At 48.8% G+C, this 20,099-nt stretch overlaps 1 protein-coding gene and 1 long non-coding RNA gene across 15 annotated transcripts in view; both read right to left on the bottom strand.

The window, feature by feature from the left end:
- Positions 1-40: 40 nt before the first annotated feature.
- LOC111090900 lies at positions 41-5,913 on the bottom strand. The gene is made up of 3 exons (XR_005372916.1): positions 2,791-5,913; positions 1,862-1,954; positions 41-795 (listed from the first exon to the last, which is right to left on the bottom strand). It is a non-coding gene; the product is annotated as an uncharacterized LOC111090900 (long non-coding RNA).
- A 1,796-nt stretch (positions 5,914-7,709) lies between these two features.
- Positions 7,710-20,099, bottom strand: part of ATXN7L1 (ataxin 7 like 1) — a 245,328-nt gene continuing 232,938 nt past the window's right edge. For 11 of the 14 annotated variants that reach the window (XM_038562722.1, XM_038562725.1, XM_038562724.1 and 8 more), the window contains 3 exons: positions 16,857-17,802; positions 14,091-14,165; positions 9,514-12,419 (listed from right to left, as the gene is read on the bottom strand). In XM_038562722.1, the coding sequence (XP_038418650.1) occupies positions 12,378-12,419; positions 14,091-14,165; positions 16,857-17,802 (1,063 nt within the window). In that variant the 3' untranslated portion in view covers positions 9,514-12,377. Of the gene's footprint in view, positions 8,732-9,513; positions 12,420-14,090; positions 14,166-16,856; positions 17,803-20,099 lie in introns of those variants that run through there. The other 3 variants (XM_038562723.1, XM_038562726.1, XR_005373183.1) reach the window with 2 other exon arrangements.

The following is a 20,099-nucleotide window of genomic DNA, read 5'->3' as shown; positions in this document are numbered from 1 at the left end:
AAGGCAGGCGCTAAACCCTGCGCCACCCAGGGATCCCAGTGTTTCCTATTATTATCTTAACAGTCTTGTTAAAATGAGAAGGGGAAATCATGGCTAAGGCCCGGGAATCTCCACAACCCCTGCCCGCAGGCCGTCCCACTTGGTTCCCCACTGTAGGACTTTCTGGGGTAACATTTCTGATTTTGTATCGCAGCTTTAAGAAACTACAGACTCTTGGTTCTGTGTGACCATGCGGGAGGAGCTAAAGGTCTATTTGCTTTACACTCAAAAGTTCTCCTGCAGGGGCACCTGGGTGGCTCAGTGGATCGAGCTCAGGTCATGATCCTTGGGTCCTGGGATCGAGCCCCAGGTCAGGCTCCCTGTCAAGCTTCTCCCTCTCTGCTTGCATTCTCTCTCTCTCTCTCTGTGTCAAACAAATAAAATCTTTAAAAAAAAAAAGGTCTCTCGTAAATCCCAAGACAGATGTAAGGTTGGAACTTGATTTTATTTTCACCAGGTTGTTTTACTGGTGAGATACATTTTTTAAATTTATTTATTTAGCGTTTAAAAAGAAACAAACAAAAACCAGAACACTGTCTAAACATGACACCGTATTAATCTTTGGACTAGATAGGGCTAAGACAGGAGCCTGCTGTCACTGTGTGGCTGTGATGTGATGTAGCAGGTACGCAGGATAATGGGAGCTCTGGTCTCAGAAGTTCCATGTCAGTCTTTGTGAGAGGGTGACATTTGGTCGTCAGACACAGTGCTCCAACTACCCAGAAGTGGTGTCCAGTTTCTTTATTCTTCACTGACCTAAAAAAGCAAAAATGCTAAACAAATGTTTGTAGATATTGGTTTTTAAAATTTTATGTATTTATTATTTATTTTTTTATTTTTTATGCAGATATTGTTAAGCACAAATTTAGATCTATTTTACAGGACATGAAAGCTTATGTCAAGACATAGGTCTTGACATATGTCAAGACAGTGGCCATAGTACAAAGGAGAGCATGAGAAGATTGGGATAAGGGATCTGGGGCTGTGGTACCCTTTACAGTACCTTATATATATAAAAGGTATTGTGTATATATACCTATATATATATATATTTTTTTTTTTTAAATTCTGAAATAGTTTAAGACTCACAAGAAGGGGCAGCCCCGGTGGCCCAGTGGTTTAGCGCCGCCTTCAGCCCAGGGTGTGATCCTGGAGACCCGGGATTGAGTCCCATGTCAGGCTCCCTGAGTGGAGCCTGCTTCTCCCTCTGCCTGTGTCTCTGCCTCTCTCTCTGCGTCTGTCATGAATAAATAAAATCTTAAAAAAAAAAAAAAAAAGACTCACAAGAAGTTGCAAAATAGTGCAAAAAGTTCTGTGTGTCCTTCCTTTGGCTCTTCCCAATGACAGTATGTCAAATAACCATAGAACATCACTTTTGAACTAGAAAATCAAACTGTACTCAGATGTAGACCTCATTTACATTTCACTAGTTTTTATCTGAACTCTTTTCTTTTTCTGTTCTGTTGTACTTCTTTGTCTTCTTCTTCTTCTTCTTTTTTTAATAATCTCTACACCCAACATAGGCCTCGAACTTATGACCTCAAGATCAAGAGTTGGAAGCTCCACCGACTGAGCCAGCCAGGTGCCCCTGTTGTGTTTCATTTTGGGCTACTTTTATATTTCAGAATATCATATAAACTGAACCTCGTTTTATAAACTAAGACTAAATGTAACTTCTATCACACTCACTGGGTCTATTGAAGCTTGAATTAGGTCCACCAAATTAAAACCCAGAACAAAATTTCTGAACAACAATGTTCTTTGTGCTTCTCACTTACTTGTGTGATGGATGACCAGATGATTTACTATTTACACAGTTTACCTGAGGAATCGAGGACCCTTTTCCAAAAGGCTTTCCCACTCACTGGCTGTGTGATCCTCAATTACTTGATGTCCATAAACTTTGGTTTCTCATCTGTAAAATGGAGGCAATAATCTCACCTATCTCATAGAATTATTGCAAAGATTAAATTAGAAAAGATGTGAAACCCATCGCTGTGCTATAGTTTACTACTGTTACTACCACCACTGCCACCGTCACCACCAGGACCACCAGGGAAATCCTTATTCTTTTGGCCACTTTCATTTTGTTAGAGCAGCAAAGGTATGGCCTTGAGCTGGGGGTCTGTTCCGGGTGCAGACTGGAAGTCTCGAGTCTCCTGGCAGTTGGCAGATAGTGGGGTCGAGAGAAGGGTGTGGTGTCTCATGGCTGCGATGGTGGCCAGGTGGCATGCAATCCTGTCTTCCCTGGCCGAAACTGAGAATGCATTTCCCCCAATATACTACTGCATTGATGTCAGACTTCAAGAGCATTGTGGATTTATGGGCTTTTGTGGGTTGTCCTACAGCCTAATCACCCTTGACACTATATTTAAATGGAAGAGTATATTAGGTTCCAAATGAAGCATTTGGAGCACAGCCCACAGAGTGGGGATGGCTTTTACAAGAAAGATAGATAATTGCTTTGTATATTATTTTTTTGAAACTAAGAGACCCACTTTGCCCCAATGCCCTTTTTAAGCAGAAATAAGTTTAAAAGACAAATGAAAAGCAGTAAAAAAAATTGTTGGCTTCAATATTGGTCATTTCTAAGTGATAGCAAAGTTCTTCTTTCTGCTCTTACTAATGGATTAAATTATTGTGTGTAGTTTGACATGAATTAATATAGTATCACTGGTTATAAGCGTGTCTGTCCCACTGGCCAACATCAGGGCGGCCTGGAGCTGGCTTGTTCAGACTCGGAGGACTCACCTGTGTTCTTCTCCTCCTTCTCTGTGTTCAGCAAAGTTGTGCTGGTAGCTTGCAATGGGTAGGTCACGGTGGGTGTATTTAACGTCGCAGAAACGCTTCCCCTGTCACTCCCAAGAGCCAGATATTCGACTTTATCGCCACACCATTGACTCCTCCATTTTTTTAAAAAAAGATTTTGTTTTTAAGTAATCTCTCCACCCAACATGGGGCTGGAACCCACAACCCTGAGATCAAGAGTGTCATGAGGGCCCCACTGAGCCAGCCAGGCGCCCCAGTTGCTTCATTTTTTTAATTCGACACTTATTGTGTGCCTGCCACTCTTTCAGGAACCATGTGGCACTGAACAAGACAGCTCCTTGGACCCGCAAGGGGATCCCCAAAGGTAAATTTGAAATCCAAGGAAACATGAAATATGCATGGTTTGAAAGAAAAAGCACCTGCATGTCAGCATCACCCGTTTGCATCACCAACACAAAGGGGCCCCTGGGAGAACTCCCCGGTGAAGGAGGACGGCCTTGAAAGCCACCCCTGGGAAGTCCATTTCTAACCACCTCCGGAGAGTGGAGTCACTGTCATCAATTCCCTTTGCTCACGTTCAGTTTTTCTCTGGTCCTATTTCCAGACTCTTTAAGCTTCCAAAGCCCAAACACTACTCTGCCAAACGCAAATGTGAGATGACTCAATGGTTCTCATCCATTTCCGTCATTACTTAGGCCCCGATATTATCCTTACTGAAATTTTAAACACATCAATGCAACACACGCAAGGGAACATTCTGCAGGTTATGATGAGAAGAGAGAGCTCATGCCTCGTCCCAGCCCCCTCTCACCGCAAGCTCTACCTTTCTCTGCTGAGTCTGGTAACCCTGAATCCTGAATCTCAGTATCCCATTTCATTTTTCTAGAAAATAACCCCTCTGTCTCCAGCTGGGGGAACAGCAGTTGCCTGGCTGCGTGAGAGAGGTGATGGGGCTCCCAGGGGTCCGACAACCTCCTGTGAGACTTTCACCCTCTTCTCCATCCTCAACCCATAGCTGCCCCCTCCCCTTTGTGGCAGCTCCTGCCCCCCAACCCCCTGGGGGAGGGATCTGGGGGGAAATAAGCCTCTCAGTAGTATTCTCCTTAAACCACCTTGTCACTTTCTTCTTTGCGCTGACACAATTATTGCTCTAAGTCGGCTATTTGCTTTTTGAGTCTGTGTGTAAACTTTTCAAAGTCAAAATGCACAGTGAAATGAGCAACTCTTCAGCACCCAACCTGATAAATATTTCGCCAACGATTATATTCATTTAGCAAGTTCCCAGGTCAAGCACTTCCTGCACCAGAAACCTCCCTCGTGCCCCCACAAAGGGAACAGCTATTCTACAGATCCGGCTCTTGGTATTCCTGGCTTTAATCACCAAGGTTACTCTGAATGCCAATTCATTAATTAAAATGTTGAACAGTGCTGGGCTCAGCACAGACCTGGTGGGAACACCCTCTAAGTGCTTGAAGGTGAGCGCCCCGAGACACCCTCTCAGCAGACTTAAGTCTGTCTTATACCCAAAGGCTGTGTATCTAGTCCATGTCAAACGTTTCTGAGCATATTGAGTTGGACAAAACCAAAAGACTTGCAAACATTGCGAACAAAACCAAATACATGCATCTGATTTCTTTTTTTCCAAAAGAAAAGCTCTCAGATCATGGTTTCCTCCCTGCTCTTGTCACTTGTATGGGGCTGTCTCTGCCTTTAGCCCGTTCTGATTATGCGACAGACTTGTTATCCTATCCCTGTCAGCCCCCAGTGGGTCTGTATTACTCAGGAAAATGGGTAGATGCATAGTGTGCGTGTCTGTGTGTGTGTGTGTGGGGGGGGGTTAGTAATAGGAACTGGCTAGGAAATCAGATAGGGAAGTGAAGGGAGTTGGGAGAAACAGAAAATCCTTATACAGGCTGCACAAGCTCCTATTTTTCTAGCAGCTTCCACAGTGCTTGCTCAGGCCTCAGAGGAAGCAAACGCTTTGCTTTGGTGATGGTGATGTTTGCTTTGATTAGAGATTCACTGAAACGTTTGAAGGTGAAAGGGAAACCCAGAATACATCCCAAAATTTCTTAAGTGGAGAGAACTTTTCCAATAGTTAGGACCTTAGATAGGATCGGTGTTTCGAGATGTCACAACGGAGGCAACACCTCGCAGCTGCTGTTGGCGAGCTTCCCGCAGTGGCTCTGAACGGACTCAGGCTTTCATGGGATTGATTTAGTTTTTGAGATATTCAGCTTTTTTGTGCTTTCCTCATTTAGTTGTCTAGGTGAGTGGCTCATGAGGATGCACCGAATAGAAAATACACTTATTAAAATACATTCCTGGCGACTTCACTCAGAACCAGGGATCTATAAGACCTGCACATCCTGGGGCCCCTGGGGGGCTTAGCTGTTGAGCGTCTGCCTCCAGCTCAGGGCGTGACCCTGGGGTCCCGGGATCGAGTCCCACATTGGGCCCCCCATGGGGAGCCTACTTCTCCCTCTGCCTGGGTCTCTGCCTCTCTCTCTCTGTGTCCCTCATGAATAAATAAATAAAATCTTTCTTAAAAGATTTTCTTGGAGGTCTAGGTTTGGAGAACACAGGCTGCGTAGGCTCCTTCAGAGTGGAGTTAGAAGACCCCTGGACTCAGGCAGTGATGGGTGGCCAGTCCCAGACAAAGCTCAAAACAAATGGATCTGTGATGTTCTTGGTGCTAGAAGCAGCACACTGAGGTTTTGTGATTGCGAATTCTCCAACTGCACATTTATTTGCAGGGGCTTACTGCGTGCCAAGGTTCACATCTGCTAGCCCTGGGTTTCTTTTCTGCACAGCAGTGAAAATATCCACTTGGGCCTGAGGCAGAATGATCAGAAATGTGCCTGACTTTGCCCTGGAGCTGTCATGGCCTGGCTCTGCCCTCGGTGTGCTCAGGCCACTCTCTAAGGTTGTCTGCTCCCGGCCAGGACCCCGCTTTGATCACCAATCTCAAATGTGCTCTCACTACTGTGACAATCCAGTTTCACTAATAATTACTTCTTCTTCTTCTTATTTTTAAAGATTTAATTTATTTAGGGACGCCTGGGTGGCTCAGTGGTTTACTGCCTGCCTTCAGCCCAGGGCGTGACTCCGGGGTCCCAGGATCGAGTTCTGCATCGGGCTCCCTGCAGGGAGCCTGCTTCTCCCTCTGCCTGTCTCTCTCTCTCTCTCTGTGTGTGTCTCATGAATAAATAAATAATATCTTTATTTGACACATAGCACAGTAGACAATGCCAGGCAGAGGGAGAAGCAGGCTCCTGCTGAGCAGGGAGCTGGGTGCAGGGCTCTATCCCAGGACCCTGAGATCATGACCTGAGCCAAAGGTAGGTACTTAACTGACTGAGCCACCCAGGTGCCCCTCAAATCCATTTTTGCTTAAATAGACTCTTAAAGTTTTTTAATATGCTTCAGTTTATCTTTTAACACTACAAACACATGTTTGGGTTCACCTCCCTCTTGCCTTCTCAGAGCCTTCCCTTCCCTTCCCTTTTCTTTTCTTTTTTTTTTCTTTTCTTTTCTTTTCTTTTTTCTTTTTCTTTTTCTTTTTTTTTTTTTTTTTTTTGAGAGAGAGCAGGAGCACATGAGTTGGGGGAGGGGCAGAGGAAGAGGGAGAAAGAGAATCTTTTTTTTTTTTTTAAGATTTTATTTATTCATGAAATATTTTATTTATTCATGCAAAGACAGAGGCAGAGGGAGAAGCAGGCTCCATGCAGGGAGCCTGATGCAGGCCTGTATCCTGGGACCCCAGGATCATGCCCTGGGCTGAAGGGAGGTTCTAAACCTCTGAGCCACCCAGGCGTCTCAGGAGAAATAGAATCTTAAGCAAGCTCTACGTTCATGACTCTGAGATCATGACCTGAGCCAAACCCAGGAGCAGAACCCTTAACTGACTGAGCCACTCAGGTGCCCCTCCCTTTATTTTTGTTTTTAATATCTCCTGCTTCTTTAGCTTTTTCCCTCTCCTATTATTCCAGTCTTACCAGCATATGAATCATAATCTTGTCTCTTCTCCCTTGAAAAACAATAAAGAAAAAATAAAAACAAAATCCAAACACTCCCTTGAGCCTTCTAATCTCCTTAAGATTTGCGGACACATCTGAATTTCCTTCAAACCACTCCAGTCCCTACCACGCTGTCATACCTGCTTTGCTAAGGTTACTGTAGCAGACTGAATAGTGACCCCCCAAAAGAAATGTCCACATCCTAATCCCTGGAACCTGAGAGTGTGAACTTATTTGGAAAAAGATGTAATTAAGGATCCGGAGATGAGATCATCCAGGATTTAGGGTGGGCCCTAAGTCCAGTGGGTGATGTCCTTACAGGAGACAGGCAGGGGAAAAAAAAAAAAAAAAAAGGAGACAGGCAGGGGAGATCTGAGACGTGGAGAGACCTAGGGGATATAAGGCCATGTGAAGATGGAGGCAGAGATGGGAGTGATGTGTCTGTAATGCCATGGACTGCTAGCGGTCAACAGAAACTGGAAGAGGCCAAGAAGGATTCTCCTCGAGAGCCTTCAAAGCGAGGGTAGCCCTGCTTGCTTTTGGACATCCAGTCTCCAGAATTCTGAAAGAATAAATTTATGCTGCTTTCAGTCACCACATAGTGGTAATTTGTTATGGCAAATACCCTAGGAAACTGTCACCCATGACCTCCATGCTGCCGAACTCTGAACACCACACCATCTTGATCTTACATTGCGCAGCAGTATTTGACTCAATTGACTGTTCCTTCCTTGAATCATCTTATAGTCCTGGCTCCCAGGGAACCACTTTCTGTTGGGTTCGCTCTTCTCTGTGAATGTTTCATCTTAGGGTTCTTTGCTAGTTTGCTGCTTCCACCTAACCTCTAAATGTCTGTTTTTCTTGCTCTATATTCTCAAGAAATCCCACTCGTGCTTGTGGCTCTAAATTTCTTTTCTTTCTTTTTTTTTTTTTTTTTTGTGGCTCTAAATTTCATTCATATACTAACAGTTCCCAAACTGGTGCCTCCAACTTAGGGCTGCTGATGGTTTCAGTCATGAGTATGCCATGGGTATTGGCACAGCAGCTTTAGTGTTCCAGTGATCCCAGTTATGAGCCAACACACGTGCACAAAACAGGACTTCTGGGCTCCACCAAACACCCCTCCTAAAAAACTCATTCCTCCTCTGGTTTCCACATCTGACGAAATGGCAGGCATCGCTACCTAACACAATCTTTTCCCTATTCTCGGATCCGATTCCTAAGCAAGTCTTGTCAATTTAATATACCTTGATTCTATTCGCTTCTCTTTATCTCTACCATCATCATCTTGGGAGCACACATTACATCTCACCTGGTCTCTTGAAAGAGCTTCCAAGTGATTCTCCGCCATGCTACGACCCTACTTAAAGTCTTTCAAAGGATTCCCACTGAACTGAGCATGAAATCCAAACTCTGTGAGGCCTTTTGTGACCTTGCCCTGACTTCTGTTCATCTTTCTCCCCCTGTGTGGCCCTCAGTGGATCTTCCTCAGGCTCTAAGAACTTATAGGCTTTTACCTTGGACCAGCTCTGCCTGGGATTCGCTCCCTCCCACTGTGCCTTCAGCCCACTTCCTCAGAGGGGACTCCCAGATAGCACCCCACCATCACCCGTTTTATGTCGGCTTCTCCTTTTCTTTTCTCACAGAATTCAATTCTCTCCACCACAGCATTCGCTACAATCTGTAATTACACATTTGATCGTGTGTTTATTTATTTAGTGTCTTCCCCACTGGGTTGCTTCCAGAGAGCAGCTGGGACTGTGTCTGTTTCTCACCACTGAGCACAGAGCGCCTAGCTCAGGGGCAGCCACGACAAGATGCTCCATAAATATTTGTTGAACGAACTCACTCTCTTCGATCTATCAAATGTGTGTTCTAGCAGGAAGGCTCATCAGGTGGGAACACTTTCACCCAAAAGAAAAAGAAAGAGCAAAAATTGAAATTTTAGGAAAACCCGAAGACTTTGTTTTACAAACATATAAATTATTTTATTTACAAAGCCATGTTACAAAAAAAAAAAAAAAAAAGCAAAAAAAAAAAAAAAAAAAGTACAATCGCTCACTGGAGAATGTCTCCAGGCCTGGTGCTGAACCATGGCAGTATCAATAGATACATGTTTGTTCTTTCCTTTTAAAACTGTAAGCCATAGAATTTACTATTTACACCTACTTTAGACATTTATTCTGCTTACATTATCACAGGCATGGAATGAATTCTATCCGATAGTGCTAATATGTAAAGGTGCGGAACAAAAAAAGAAAATACTTAGTGTTACAAAATATGGATCGTAGAAAAGAAACCCACTCCACAAGTGTGGCATTTGTTTAGAATGTTGGGACATGCTTTCTCCAAAATTCTTCTGGAAAAGGTTCTAAAATCGGTAGTAGGAAAGGACAAATGAGCAGGTGCAAATTCTTGTCTGTGCAACAACAGTTATTGAATATACCCCATGACTGACCAGCTACGTAAAACCCACAGAGTTTTGTTAAAGTGCCATGGGCCGACAGCATAACAAAATATAAGGTGTAAATAGAAAATTTCTTTTTTTCCTTTTTTAAAACAAGAGTTCACTGAGAATCAGCAATAATAGAATATGCTGTAGAAACTATTCTCTACAAAGGTTGATCAGCGTTATTTACAATTGGTACATTGATACAAAAGAAGGCATACAAGTTATCCAAGTCGCTTTTTTTTTTTTTATGGCTGACGGGTCTATGCATTGTGTTATGCTTAACAACCAGAGCTTTCGAGCCTCTATGGCTGGCGACAAGTCACGAGATCTTCAGGCAAATGGGGGGTGGGTGGGCAGGGGTTTTGTGTGTGTGTGTATGTGTGTGTGCAGTCAAGGGGCTGGGGCAGGATGCGCAGAACAGAAGTACCCAAAGGATATCACCCTAATAATGCTTTATAGGCTGGTCCAGTTGAACTCCGTTAAAACAAACCCAAAGAAAACCGTTTATTTGCATTCCATTTTTCAAGCTGTGAGTTTTTAACACATCATTATAAAGTAAACCTGTGGTTGATTGTGAAGGAAGAAACACCGTGGGTTTTCCCTTTTTGCTCAGTTTTCCAGAAATGTCCTCACCTTGGTCAGAGCCAGTCTTTCATCAAGTAAGCAGCATTCGGTGGGGAGCCTCTTTATTCCAGCTGCAATTCAAGATGTAGACAGCTAAAATGTTTAAGCCTATTGAATTGCTCCTTTCGTCCCTGTCGAGACATTTTTTTCTCAGAAGCAGCCACTTAATCTCTCAACCTTTGTTTTCCCTCTCTGAGTGAAAGAGTTTATAAATCAGAGGGTTATTTTGTTGCTGAGATTTTTTTTTTTTTGTTTTTTTACTCCTGCAAGTTTTACAACTTAAAATAAATTATAAAAAAAAAAAACACAACAGACTTCTAAAACCGAACAGGACAAAAATTGTGCAAAAATAACAAAGATATGTACATACTTTTCAGTCTGAAGAAATGTACAATAAAAACATAATTCAAAGAACATTTTAAAAATATAAACATTGCTTAAACTTTCCTACGTTTCATATTGTTTCTGAAACTATTCTGGTCAGTTAGCTCTGTAATATAGTAAAACATAAATTATTACAAAATTAACACTATAAAAATTTACTTTAAGAATATCTTCTAAACTTTTTTTTCCAAAGGGTCTAACCTGTTTATAATTTCTTAAACATTTTATAAGTCTTAAAATCTGCCTTAACTTTTTTTTTTAAAAAAAGAAAAAGTAACCATCTTCCCTTCAATTTGTAGTCTCTTTTTCCCAAGACGTAAATAAACCAGCATATAAGTGCACTTTTAACACTGTAGAAATAAAAATGAAATCATCTGAACTAAGGTCCTGGTACCTAATATCAACTCCTGATTTTTAAAAAAATCTTCATTTTATATTAAAAATTTTAGGAATCCTATAAGAAACATGGTCAGTGCAATTCCATTGATACAAATCACTCCATTTGCCTCCCGTCTTCGCAAAATCCAATGTGGTGAAACGTAACAGTAGTCTGATCTTTGGGTTGTGGGGATGGGAAGGAAGAGAGGGAAACTTTAGGGTAGGGATGAGGGTTTGGGCCCAGCTGCAAAACTGGCATTCACTTCGGAATTGGGGATGAAGCAAAACTTCCTAGTATCTCCTGCTATCACATCGTCTGCAAAATTTCATGGTTAATAGCACAGGATGCCTAGTTCACGTGGTCAATTCCTTTCCCGATTACCGGTCCCTAGCGCAGCTTGTGGTATTGCTATTTCTTTCAAAACTCCAGTGTGGACAGTGTTATAGCCGTAGGGCTCTAGCTTCTCTCCCGCTCTTCCAAATAGCTCTTCTCCACTCGGGGGAGCTGGGCTTGCTGCACCCCCCCCCCCCCCCCGGGGTGGCTGCATCTGAGTTGGGGCTTGGAAGAGCCTAGTGCAAGCTCATCTACGGGTGTGCCCGTTGCACGGGACCCTGGAGCCTGGGACCCCGAGGCGGGTGGGCAGTGCTCGGATTTATTCTCACCAGGTGTTTGCTACTCGACCCTCGTGGAAGCTTGCCCCGGATGCTTCCTGCACCCCCAGCACTGCTCTTTCTCCTCCTGCCTAGCCCCGGAGGGCAGCCTGAGAACTGCCACCGCTGAGGGCACCGTGCCCCCTCCTGAGTGGCTTCCTGGGGTTCCCGTGCCCTTCTTCCTGGGATTTCTCCTTCTTGGGTCCCCCTAGCTTTGGCGCGCTTGTCCCTGGCACCCTGGAAGGTTCTGCAGAGCATGGATTCCTAACAAGCTCAGGTCAGCAGTCACCCAGTTACCTGTCTTTTTGAGGGCTACCTTCCCCTACGCATATGCTCTGCTTCTTGTCACCTTCCAGGCCCATCCGGCCCGTCCCTGACCCAGCAGATCCTCTCTGAGCTGCACAGCTGGACAGTGGTATTGGCTCAACGACACGGTCCACTGGCCGCTCCTCCCGGCTTTGCCCAGAGCGTGTGGCTCCCGCAGCGCTGGTGCAGTGCACAGACCTGGGGGAGCCGATTTGGGTCGGGGTGGGGGGACCCGGGAGCAGCGGGGAGGGGCAAGGGGTGGACGGGTGGGCGAGGTCAAGGGGAGGAGCACTGCGCGTGCTCAAGTTCAAGAGTTTCAGACGATGCCGAGCGGGAGCTGACATTGTGCAACGTTGTGCAACGTCGGCTCTCGGGGCTGGAGCGCAAGGACGGTGCGGTAGCAGCATCGGAAGCTAGAGGGGCGACCCCAAACTTGGAAGAACGTATACACATGGCCAATGAAAGAACCGAAACAAAACACTGGTATTGTTTTCTGTAAATCTGAAATTCACGTTCTTTTGCCTTGTTTTTTTTTTTTTTTCTTCAAAAACTAAAAACTGGTCAATTGCAAAAAAAAAAAAAATAATAATAGTAATAAAATAAAATAAACTAAAAGGAAGAAGAAAGGCCAGAGCCACAGGCACGGCCCAGGAAAGCCTCGCCCCGGCTGCGCACTCCCCTCCCTCCTCCTCCTCCTCCTCCCGCCTGGGCCTCGGGTGGCCAGGCATTGGTTTGGAAGTGGCTTCACAGTCTTGTTATGGAAGAGTCCTTATCCTGCCCGTTCTGTTTGTGGTCTTCTAGGAAAGAAAAGAAAAGCTCGTTTCAAAACCATACACTTGGGATTACCCGCAAGACTTCAAGAGCAGAGCCACCTTGGGCCGAGGGCAGCGGGCAGGTGCCAGATGCCGAGGACTTGGCGCATGTGACCTGGCCACACGGATCCTAGCTTGGGGGAAGACACAAGGACAGATACATCCTCTGCACATGCATGGAGGAGATCCCCTCCTGCAGAGAGACCTGGAATAAGTGACCTTTGTGGTTTTTCCCCCCACTATTTTTTTTTAAAGATTTATTTATGATAGAGAGAGAGAGGCAGAGACACAGGAGGAGAGAGAAGCAGGCTCCATGCCGGGAGCCTGACGTGGGACCTGATCCCGGGTCTTGAGGATCGTGCCCTGGGCCAAAGGCAGGCGCCAAACTGCTGAGCCACCCAAGGATCCCCTCCCCCACTATTAATTTACCTTTTCCTACCTAACCACATGGAGAATTATCCAGGGAAGTAGAGTGTTGGATTAAGTATAAAGGGTTTGGGTTCAAGTGACTTAGCCTCTTAGTCTGGGCATCTTCAATGTATAACATGAGGATCATCATTTGGCCCTCACGGGGTTGCTAAAGGGTTTCTGTGTACGTAAGGTACTTAAAACGCTCAGCAGAGCACCTGCAGGGAAAAGCCTCAACAAATGGTGTCTATTTTATTATTATTATGTTTGTTAAGGGTGACAATGTAGCCTCCAGGTGCACTCCACAACCTGTGCAGGAGGCCGGTCAGGAACAGAGGCCGGTTACCAGGGCACAGACCCCCCTGCATCCATCCGTTCCCTGCCCCCATCTCACAGGATGGGTGGAGGGGGCTCAGGCACAAAAAGGGACTCAAGATGCTGGGGATACAGAAATTACTTCCCTATGATCTTCACCCAAACGCCACCCAACATTGGTGGGGAAACCCCAGAGGCCAAAATGCAGACAAACATTGGGATCTGGTATCTATGAAACCCACATCTAAGCTGACACAACGCGGCCATGCGTATGCTTTTTCCAGTTACGTAGAACACCCATAACCCACCCTCCTAGCCTCCCTCAGAGGCACACACACTCCATTGGAGAAAATCATTTGTACCCTGACTACTCTCACTCTTTGAGTTTGTAAAAACTGCTAAATCTACCCTGGACATTCCCACCATGAAACCACATCTTGAATAACAGCTGCAACTCACTAGAGGCCTTGAGAAAGGACTGATTGAGCAGTGTCCCGAGCAAGGCCCTCGGGTCAACACCATTAAGTTTCACAGCAACCTTAGGAGGTAAGCGTCACCTTTGCCATTTAACAGATGAAAACACTGAGACTCAGAGAAGTAATGTGCCTAATATCACAAAGCTGCTATTAATACTTGGGGCCAAGGCTTGTGTGTTTGTTATGTGCCAGGCATTTTCTAGAGGCTTTAGGCGAATAAATTAACTTGATCCTCACAAAGCCATGGGAGGTAGGGGCCTTTGTGATCCCCTTGTGGGTGAGGAAACTGAAGTGCAGAGAAGTTTAAGTAACTTAGCCAAGGACACACAGCTGTAACCAGAAGGCCTGAGCTCTTAACTGGAGCTGGGGGTGTGAGCCAGGGTCTGCCCCAACGGCCTGGCTCTCTCTGCTGGTGACCCCAGGTACTTCCCACCCCCACCCTACCCCGGTTTCTTACCGGTCGGCTGTGTCCTGGGCTGGAGATGCTTGAAGGACTGGATTGTGACAAAGCTAGGCTGCTATTTTTCCCGACCTGAAAGACACCAGTGAAGTCCCACTCAGCTACACCGGCCGGCCTGCTGCCAAAGATCCCTGGTACCTGGTGCCGCCCTGGGTCCCACGGTGCCATCACCCTCCTCCAGTGGTGGGCCACTCATGTTTCCATCTTAGACGGTAGAGAAGACAAAAACGGCTCCGGGGGCACCTTGCTCATGCCCCTCCCATCTCAGAGGTGAGGATGAAGGACTCTGGGAGAGGCCTGGCCCTTCCTGGAGGGCATTTGGCACCTCTGACCTCCCAGACCGGTCCCAGACCTAGCTTGTTTCCTGCCCAGTCTCCCTTGGACTGCCTTAGTTGATAAAAGCCTGCATCTTACTCTGCATCAGTTTTACTGGCCACAGGACACAGCAAACACCTTCAGAAAACCCAGCCAAATGGCTCTGGGCTTCACCCTTCAAGTGGGAGTGGGGGCTGCAGCCCAGGAGGCCGCACTGGGGGCCTCTCCCCCGTCCTGGGCTCGCGGTGGGCGGGTTCCTCAGGTGAGTACCCTTCCCACAGCAGCTCCTCCTTGGGCCTAGAACGAGCTCATCCTCTCTGTGAACTCACCTTTCCATAAAGACGTCTGCCTTATACTCGCAGTCTTGTTTTTTTTTGTTCAATTTAATCTCTCTGGTAAATTCTGGGCTTACACCTACCAGACACAATTAAATAGATACCCAGATGGCTCCCAAAGCCCACGTTTACCTTGAATTTCTCAACGTACGTCATGCTTCTCCTAGTCTCCTAACAGAACCAACCCAGATCGCGGAGGCCTTTCCCCAACACCTGGACATCACCGGGGTGACCTTGGACAGAGGCTTTTCTAAATGGACTGGTGACAAGCACCCAGGTATCACCTGCATTAGGGAGCCAATGTGGGCTAGACCCCCGGCGGCTGTTCGAGGCATCAGCTATTTTGAATTTCCTCCTGATAAATAGTCTGGCAGAGGCCTGTATGTTCCTTTCACCGCTGGTTTTGACTAATTCATTGTGTTTGCTGAACACTTCCTATGGTCCCGCTGATCCAAGAACAGACAGGGCAACATTTGCTCAGTACAGAGACATTCCATTAACACAGAGGCATGGAGGTTAAGAGCCCAGACTCCAGAGCCAAACTGCCTGGGTTTAAATCTTGGCTCCACCATCTCCTTGCTGTGTGTGACTTGGGCACGTTGTTTAACCTTCCTGTGCCTTGGTTTATTCATTTGTAAAAAAGGGGGGGGGGGGCAACGGTTAACCATTAAACGAATTAATGTATCTCAGGGACTTGGAACAGAGCCCATCCCATAAGGGCTTTAAAAGGGGTGACACTAGGGTGTGCCTGGATGGCTCAGTCGGTAAGTAACTGACTCTTGATCTCAGGGTTGTGAGTTCAAGCCCCATGTTGGGCTCCATGCTGGTAGAGCCCAAAATTAAAATGGTTAACACTATAGCTTTGTTGCTCAGGGGTGTGGTCCGTAAACCAGTGCAGTGCTGCTGTCTGCATTTTAATGGGCCCCCCACCCCCCACCGCAACCTGGGGAATTCTTGTGCACATTCAAGTTTAGGAAGCCCTGGTTCTGTCCCTCATCCAGCAGCCTGGAGGTGGCCCCACCAGTGGTGTAATCTCAGAGGAGGGCTCTGTGGGCGCTGGCCCCCTCCTCCGAATCCCTGAACTGGGGGGTCCAGATGGTGGCACATGTGCCTCAGCTGCAGACAGGTGTGAGCATCCCGGGCTCCAGAGAGGGGACCTACATCTCCCCTGTCTCACCTTGGCCTCACATTGCAGCTCCCCTGGCCCTTGGGAGTCAAATGTGCTGTTTCCCACGTGCTTACTTGTGATTTGTGAATCCCCCTCCAGATGTTCTCTTCATGAGGTTTTAATAAGCCTCATATAAAGATGACATAAAGCATCAAAATATCTCTTTAACAACTGCCTCTCATCTCTCCAAGGTCCTCATCCCCAGACAGGGCTGGGCTTAGGGTCCGGCCCACTTAATGTCCCGGGTGGCCGGCTGCCCAGGTGGGGCTCAGGCTCTGGGGTAGGCCTGCGGGGACCACTCTCCCACCACCTCCGCCCTCTCCTGGGTGCCAAGGGGTGAGGGGGCATCTGGAGGGGGTAAGGCCTCTCCTAACTAGCTCCCCGCCTGCGAGCAAAGACCAGACTTCAGGACGGCTGAGCTTGGGCTCTTCTGCCCCGTCTTCCCAGCCTTCCTCACCGTACACCCCCCTCCGTGCACAGTGGCATGGGACGCTTGTGCGCCAGGTGGCGTGAGGCACAGTTTCACTGTAGGAGGGGTGGGCCCGGGGCTGCCTGGAAGGGCGGGAACAGTCAGTCACCCGGGAGGCACAGCAGGTGGCTCCCCGCCGTCACCCCCAAACCTGCCCAGGCCTTGGGCTCTTGCTAAGGGGGGGTTCCCAGAGAGCAGACTGGATGCAATCCTCCGAACTCAGGAGACAGGAGAGTCAGAAGAGGAGGGGCGGGTCAGAAGCTCCCCGTGCCTCAGTTTCCTCGTCTGTAGGGCGGTGGTAACAGAGGCACCAGCCGCACCGGCCTGCGGGGCTTAAACGAAGCGCTACTTGCATGGTGCTTAGAAGGGCCTTCGCCGCACAGTGTCGTTCCCTAACCCGACCTCCGCACGGGGGTCTGTCGCCGGCCCGGGGTTCCTGGCTAAGCCCCCCGAGCCCGGGAGGGCGGGTCCCTTACCTGCCGAGAGGAGGTGCTGTTAGCGGGATCGGGCACCGGAGCGAGAAGGCTGGGCGGGTTCTTTTTGTGAACGCTATTCATACCAGGCATTTTAGTGATTTTACAGGCTTTGCTACTAGAACTCGAGTTCTTACGCTTTTTTCCTTCTGATTTGTCAAAAGAGAGGGGCAGCGAAGAGACGGCATTGTGTGAGGCCAGAGAGAGGTCCCCTGCAAGGGAGGGCACAGAGAGGGGACAGGAGTCACTGCTGCCGCCCACCGAGCCCACGTGTCTCACTATGTCCGCGGGGCCGCCGGGCAGCGAGGTCCGTCCTGAGGGCTCCAGTTTGGCACTGAGGGGGCTCACCCCATTGTTTGAGTTGTGCACAGACAGACTGTTATAGGGGGGGGCCGCCTGATAGGAGTTCAAAGCTGAACTGGCATTCAAGACACAGTTCTTTTTGTGGGGCCCTGATAATGGAGACGAGAGGGATGTCTGCAAGGTTAATGAGGAGGAGGAGGAGGAGGAGGAAGTCGAAGGCTGCGGCTTCCTCTTTTTGTTACTTGGAGACTCGTCGCTACGGGCAGACAGGTCTTTGACTTTTGAGGATTTGCTGGTTTTGGTTTTGGATGGCTTGTGGGATGGGGAAGGGGTGACAGCTGGTATCGGGGACACGGCGGATGGGGCCTTGAAGGTTGAGTCCATGATGCTGAGGGTTGCGGCCACATGGGGGAAAGCTGTGGTGTGTGACATGAGGGCGCTCGGGTCCGGCGACGCCACAAAAGCTGCGTTTGAGAGCATGGCTGATGTCATTATGTAAGAAGAGGTGAGTCTCGAGCTGATGGGAGCTGAAGGAAGATACACAGCACTGGGGTTGTTGAAAGGCTGTGAAACGGATGCTGGAACGGGGGTGGTGATGTGGGCTGCTGGCGAGGGCATGGGGCTATCTGCCGCAGGAGGGATCTTCCTAAACATGAGAGAAGAGTGAGAGAGAAACCGTGAGAAACAGGCTTGCAGCGCTCCGGAGGCTCGACTGCGTGTGAGCGGCAGGGCTCGAGGGACCCCGGTCGGACCACACGATGGAAGATGAAGCCTTGAGAGATGGCGGACTCTGAATTATGGCCCTTCCCTGGGTGCCCCCATTGCAACATCCAGCAACCTAGTCTTCGTCACTTTCAGGCTCTCACATCCTTGTCTCCACGCTTGGCTACTGGACAATGGCTGATCTGGGTTCATGAATAAAGGCGAATGTTATTTAGAACATAAATCTCCCCGACACTGTTCTCTCTCTCTCTCTCCCTCCCCCTCTTTTTTTGGTAATGCTGACGGTGGTTTTTAATGAGAAGTAGTCATTTCACAGGTAGGTCCCGGCTTGAAGTAAGAAGTGTGAGGACAGGGCGCTGCGGCCTGCACCTGGGGGCCCCCAGGCCTCCTGTCCTCTGCTCCCCCACTCCACCCGCCCCACTCACAGGCCAGCGCCCTCTCGCTGTGCTGTCTGCGGCCTCCGCTTTACTCTGCAGAGAGGCAAGTCCACGTGAGATCGGGGCTGCTGGCTCCGATTTCCTCTTATCCACCTCCCCCAACCTCAGCTCTCTCTCTCTGAGGAGCTACGATGGGGGTGTGGCTGCCCTTCCATGGGTCTTCCCTCCCTGGATCCAGACCAGGGGATCAGCCATTTCCAGTTGGTTCTGAAGACAGATGCAGGATATGGACACAGGAGAATACACGGTCTGGGAGCGGGGCTGGGGGTGTGCGGGGGGCTGGGGGTGTGTGTGTGTATCTTCCAAGAGGTTGGGGGTGCCTGGGAGCAAACTCCCTGCCTGTGGAGCCAAGGTCGGCACCGGGTGCGGGTCGCTCCTGGGGCCTTCTTTTGGACTCCCACCTGCATGCAAGGCTCTGGCTCCATGTTGCTGCTACTCCGGGAACCGGGGGGAACACAGGGGCCTTGGGGACACTATTTGTTCCTGATTTTTTTTTTTTTTTTTTTTTTTGCAGGAAAGGATACTGACCTCAGGAGCCAGGTGAATATTTTCAAACGGGAGCTTTCCTATCTTTCCCCTCGCTCCCCCTCCCCGGCTTCCCTGGAAATCTCTTTCAGTGTAGCTGAGCACCCCCAGTGAGTCAGGAACTAGCTCTCTTTCTTGGAAAGTGGCACTTGAAGGTGGGCAGGCTTGGGACTTGCTACCCCCAGGGCTTCGAGACCCGGCCTCTGGCAATTCCTTGTCTCCCTGGAGGCCACCCTCTCAGCTGTAGCAACAGGACCAGGTGCCCCCGGTCTCCAGAAAGAGGCCTCACTGAGAAGGAAATTCCTCTCCTAGCGCTGCCCTGAGGACTCGGTGTTCTGCCTGCAATTTGGTGGAGCTGAGGGCTTCCGACTTTAGGGTGGACTCCAGAGGAATCCTTGAGTACAGAAGCACAGGGTCCTTGAAAACAGCAGATCAAACAGATCAAACATAAGAGGAAAAATGCTCCCAAATCCACTGTGGCCACGATGGCGTTGGAAAATCTACTTTTTCGGAAGCCTAGGGAACGTCAAAGGTCCTGCCCGCACCCAACCAGGGCTCCTTAGTACTTGTTGCAATGAACCAACGAGTGAACGAATGGATGGATGGATGGGTGGGTGGATGGGTGAGCGGGTGAATTCTCAGCAGCAACATAACTATGCATGCGGGGCAAGCACTCCCGGGAGCTCCCACCGGGGAGGTCTGGACACGCCCCTACACTGTCTGCACCGCACAGCCCGGCCTGACACTGTGGGCAGATCTCTGGGGCCCGCGGCATTCGCCCCTCTCCCTGCCACCCCTGGTGCCGCGGGTGGCCCGCTCCGGCCTCCCCTGACTCTGGTTTCTGAGCGGCTGAAATACGGATGGAAGCACCTGCTAGAAGCACCTGCGGGCAGAGGTCTGGCAGTTACTTGTCATCAGTGCCAATTACAGCAGCGCGGTGGCTCCTTTAGAGAGGGCCCCCCTCGAGGGCCTTAACCGGGAGGGCTCCGGCTGCCCCGACTGGACCCCCCCCAAGCAGTGCAAGTCTGCGCCTCTGCTGGGTGGACAGGTCATGCCTTCCCTGGCAGACTCTCGGGCCTGGGCTGGATGCTACGCCTTCCTCTACTGTCTGTCCCTTTGCTCCTGCTCCTCGCTAACCCGGAGCGGGCGGCAGAAGCGGAGGGGGGCTCGGGCCGCTCGGTGTCCCTGGAAGCCCCTGCCCCCCGCGCTGCACCGGGGATGCGTTTACGTGGGTGCAGCTTGGCAGTGGGTTTCAGCC

The sequence above is a fragment of the Canis lupus genome, chromosome 18, assembly GCF_011100685.1.
Source record: "Canis lupus familiaris isolate Mischka breed German Shepherd chromosome 18, alternate assembly UU_Cfam_GSD_1.0, whole genome shotgun sequence".
NCBI classification, from domain to species: Eukaryota; Metazoa; Chordata; class Mammalia; order Carnivora; family Canidae; genus Canis; species Canis lupus.
This window is presented reverse-complemented; position numbering and strand designations above follow the sequence as displayed.